We start from the raw sequence: 4,973 nt of genomic DNA, 5'->3' as shown, positions 1-4,973 counted from the left end.
TTTTTGGTGTTGGAGGGGGCGAACTGGAAAAGAAAACTAATGCATAAGCTCTTCATTTGAGAAAGGGACACCACAGTCATCTGAAGCATCAAATCTTTCTTCTTTTGTTTAACTCAAGAATGAAAATATACAACCACAATTAGGAGATCAATTTAAGAGAGAATACCAGCCACATTAGCTGCAGAAATAAAAAAGACTAACAAAACAAAGAAATGCGTAAGTAAATTACAATTGTATAAAAGTGTATGAAAATAAATAAATTAAGAGCATTACAGGAAAGCTATCTAAATCAATAGACAACTGTTCTTCAAGAATCTGACGCATTTTTTTGTTGTTACACATAAGGAAAGATATGAGCCGAGTCAACCTGAAGCATCGAATCTGCTCCTCGTGACACATAGACGATGACATCATCACGCTGCTCTAAGTTTCGCATCCGGTTGAACTTCATGTTATTAGCCTTGACATAAAGCGTTACTTAACCCTCATCTTCACCTGTCAGTGACTGAACCGAGCTTTAGATCACATTACGGATGTCTCTTAATCAAGGTTTGTGTTTTCATAGCATTATAATATTAACAGACGAATGTCAACAAAGTCGCTAGTTAGCGCTTTTAGCTAACGTTAGTGAATGCTAATGATGCCACGGTGTTTACGTTTACATGTTGACTAACGTTACGACATTAGGATGACACTATAGTGAATCTATTTAGTAAGTAATAATTAATGTTAGTAAGAATGTAAGATTTTGTAAGGACGTAAGATCACGTTATTGGCTTTAGTAACGTTATGCGTGAATGCTAACCGGTGTTTATGTTGTCTAACGAAGCTGAACAACGGTGGTTACTTAGTCATACCAACGTTACGTTGATTTAGTCTATATTGAGTTGATATAACGTTACTTGAGTAATCTACGTGTTTTTGGTTACTTTGAAAATAATACGTTTTTGGATATTCTCAGAAGTGTCATTTGATATTCACTATGGTATCTACATAATAAGGTTATTTGTAGTTCTATTGAGATAAATGTGGTTTTATATGCGTATATTCAGACTCTCTCCTTCACAGTATAATTTCAGAAAAGTATTCTTTGTCAATTCTAAATGGGGAAATCATTTTAGCAGCTAATGACTATCAAAGTACAACACTGTTCAGTCACATAAATAGTGCTAATGTTGTTTTAAAGTCATACTTGCATGCTATTACAGACCAAATATTCAAGTTATCAGACTCAACTTTATTATCTGGTTTAGGGAAACAAAAATTGCAGCAAGGTGCCATAACACAGGCGAATTTCCATGTACACATTATGAGAATATTACAACAAAACTTACATCCGTTTTTAGATGCATCTCCCTCCCCGGTGGACTCATTTAATGAACTAGTTGCCTCCATTATAAAAGAATTTCTAATTCTATTTGTCCTGCAAATAGGAACTCTAAAACGATGTCTTGATGGCAGCAGCTGAAACAGTACATGGGTGATTCGGGGTGCATAAGATACCCTGAGCTCTCTTTAAGACATGATTACGGTAAATTACCATTGGACCAGTTTGGTTTAAACCAATGATTTTGTCTGCCACCTTCACAAGCCTACTCAACCTGTTCTTATTTGACAGACTCAGATTACCGTACCTACACTGTAAAACCCAAAATGTTAAGGTAACTCAAACCATTTGAGGAAAACTAATCGTAATGAGTACTGTGAACTTACTCCATTTGAGTAAACAGAGCAATTTGAGCACAGTAAAATCCAATAAATGAGAACTCAAACCAACTGAGTTCTGTAAAACCCAGTAAGTTAACACAACTCAAACTGTTTGAGGAAACCGATTGCTACAAACCATTTGAGTTAAACTAATCTATTTGAGTACTGTGAACTTGCTCTATTTAGGTTGAAGTAATGAGGTGTTTAATTAACTCATTACCTTCAACACTGAGTTCAAAGCTCTTTTCAAATGAGTAGAATTAACTTTCAGTCAATTTTGAGTTAACTACACTCATTTCATTTGATAAAGTTGACTGTTGGGTTTTACAGTGTAGCTACAATGCAGAAAGATAAAACAGATTCAATAAATTGTTTGTAAAACAGTGTCATCATAGAGGTACAAAACTGAAGTGATCTAAGTTTCTTCAGAAAAAAACCTCTTTGTTGAACTTTTTATAGACAGCCTGGGCCTTAGATTGGAATGTCAACAAGTTGTCAATAACCACCCCTAGATATGTATGTGTGTCAACAATTTCAATGTCCAAACCTTTAATATTTGTTATGCTAGGGGTAAGAGAAGCCTTCCTGTAGTCTATCACCATGTCTTTTGTTTTATTTACATTCAACTGGAGAGAAAATCTATCACATCAGGATGTAAATTCTTCTACAACAGCACCATGCCCCAAATCCTGATCGTGGAGGAGACTCCCAATCACTGAATCATCAGCATATTTTATGATATGATAGTTCCTGTACATACTCCGACAATCATTAGTATACATGATGAACTGAAGAGGTGAGAGGCAACAACCTTGAGGGGACCCAGTAGAACAATACTGAAAGTCAGAAAGAGCACCATTGACTCTGACACACTGCAGACGTCCTACTAAAAAAATCCAGAATCCAAGTAAAAAAGTAGCGTGGTAAACAATATCGGGACATATAAGTGTCATAAGTTGTTACTGTTCAAAAATGAATGAATATAAAACCAACTTTACTTCAGTTTTGTTACTGTAGAAGTCTTGAACGCAAACTGAACACAATGCACTGTTATTGTTTGTCATTAACAGGTTGAAACTCAATAATTGGGGCTCCAGTTAAGCCTGTTTGGGGACGTCTGTTGTCCCCTTCTCCAGCGAGATGGCCAGTCATTTCCGCAGTTATGTCTGGGATCCAGTCCTAATCATCTCCCAGATTGTGCTCATGCAATGCATCTACTACAGCTTCTTGGGCCTATGGCTGGCCGGTGTTGATGGTTTGGTCCAGACCAGTAGGTCGCTGGACCAGATATTCAGCTATGAGGTAACTGTCGGTATTCTTAAAAGCATCTGAGAAATATCTAATTGTCTAGATCTGTCTTTGTTTTTAGCTAAATGTATTCTCTACTGAAGATTATGGTTATTATGATGCCTTTGAGCAATGAAAAATGTAGAACAGGTTTTACAGTTTGATTCTGATTAACATGTTCTCATTTCAACACACATTTCGATTTGCTTGGATATATATACAGTGCCTTTAGAAAATCATCTATGTCAAAGAATCAATAGTTTTCAACACAGTGCACCTTCAGATTTAACCCTCAGCTGGATGTTTTCATTCACTTAGAGCTGTGTTACATGCTTACAAGGACATTTTCAAAAACCCATAATAGGGGATCTTTAATATTTGCAGCCTAGGGTTTTACTTCTCACCATGTATTGTATCTTTTCTAAAACATACAGTATAGTGTAAAAGCATGTTTATATATATGTATATATATATATATATATATATAATACATACATACACACACACACACACACGCACACACGCACACACACACACACACACACATATATATATATATATATATATATATATATATATATATATATACATGCATACATACATACACACACACACACGTTTTATATATATATATATAAGAAACTCAAAACCACACTATCAGGCCAATTGCACAAGAGTTATTTTAATCAAACTATCTTTGAGCACTGCTAAAATATTCTCAACACATTCCTACAGATAACTCATTCACTTTCTTTAAAGGTTCTAGGCTTCTCAACAACACATGGTCGCTTGTCGATGATGGCATTCATTCTCAATTCTCTGACATGGTAAGTTTATCTGAATGTGCCGATATTCCAACGGTTAAATTATCTGCATCCTGCATCATTCTCGGCTGTGTTTGTCTTCCTCAGTGCTTTTGGCCTGTGGTTTTTCATCCGGCGGGGAAAGCAGTGTCTGGACTTCACAGTAACGGTGCATTTCTTCCACATGATCGGCTGTTGGATCTATAATGCCCACCTCCCGGCTGCACTGTCGTGGTGGTTAGTAAACGTGGCTTGTATGGCTCTTATGGCAGTCATTGGCGAGTACTTGTGCATGCGGACAGAGCTCAGAGCCATCCCTGTCAACACGGCGCCTAAATCCAACCTGTGAGGACTTTTATTGACAGACGTGCCACTGCTGGTGTTTGTGAGGTCAGCGCATCGGCAGGACTGCTGTGTTGACTAATGCTGCTGCTGTGGGTTTTTAGGAGGACGAGCAGAAAGGACTAGGATTTCCAGTGATGTATTGGTCACATCACTGTATTTAATGTGGATGACATATTAAGATGATGTCGGATTGGTTTTCGAAGGTGTTGCATGATGATTTCCTCAACTGGCATTTCAAGTGGACTATTGTAATTATTCTTTATTATTTAGGACCAACTCTTTTTATGATTTACAGATGGCTACTGAAAATGTGCAAGCGACGGTTTGCTTTACAGAAACAATTGTGTCTTGATGTGTATATCGTTAGCTAAATAAAAATGTTTTGGTTTAACGGTTCCTCATCCATTTGAAAGGAATACAGTGTTGTTTATACATGCGGTTTTCATGTTTTATCAAGCTAACGTGTTTAATTATTACATACAGCAGAGTTTCTCTGTCCTCATATGCGCTTTGTTAAATGAGTTTCAAATAAACATGGAATTAGAAGTTGGCCCTGCGTGTTCCTGCTCAGAGCATGTTATTCCAAATTAAGTGTTTTTAAGAAGCAATGTAACGTTCAGGAAGGTGGCACGGTGACTCAATAGTTAGCACTGTTGCCTCACAGCAAGAAGGTCACTGGTTTGAGTCCCGGCTGGGTCAGTTGGCATTTCTGTGTGGAGTTTGCATGTTCTGGCTGTGTTGGCGTGGGTTTCCTCCGGTTTCCCCCACAGTCCAAACACATGCACTATAGGTCAGGGGTGTTCAAACACAGTCCTGGAGGGCCGGTGTCCT

General features: G+C 37.5%; 1 protein-coding gene across 1 annotated transcript; it reads left to right on the top strand.

Moving 5' to 3' along the window:
• Window positions 1-384: 384 nt before the first annotated feature.
• sys1 (SYS1 golgi trafficking protein) lies at window positions 385-4,538 on the top strand. The gene is made up of 4 exons (XM_056459195.1): window positions 385-549; window positions 2,778-3,009; window positions 3,754-3,821; window positions 3,906-4,538. The coding sequence occupies exons 2-4, from the start codon at window positions 2,848-2,850 to the stop codon at window positions 4,144-4,146; spliced, it is 471 nt and encodes a 156-aa protein (XP_056315170.1). The 5' UTR covers window positions 385-549; window positions 2,778-2,847; the 3' UTR covers window positions 4,147-4,538.
• The last annotated feature ends 435 nt before the right edge of the window (window positions 4,539-4,973 follow it).

This window comes from Danio aesculapii, chromosome 6 (assembly GCF_903798145.1).
Source record: "Danio aesculapii chromosome 6, fDanAes4.1, whole genome shotgun sequence".
In the NCBI taxonomy this organism is placed as follows: Eukaryota; Metazoa; Chordata; class Actinopteri; order Cypriniformes; family Danionidae; genus Danio; species Danio aesculapii.
Note: the sequence above shows the minus strand (reverse complement) of the source record. Positions and strands in the feature narration are given on the sequence as shown.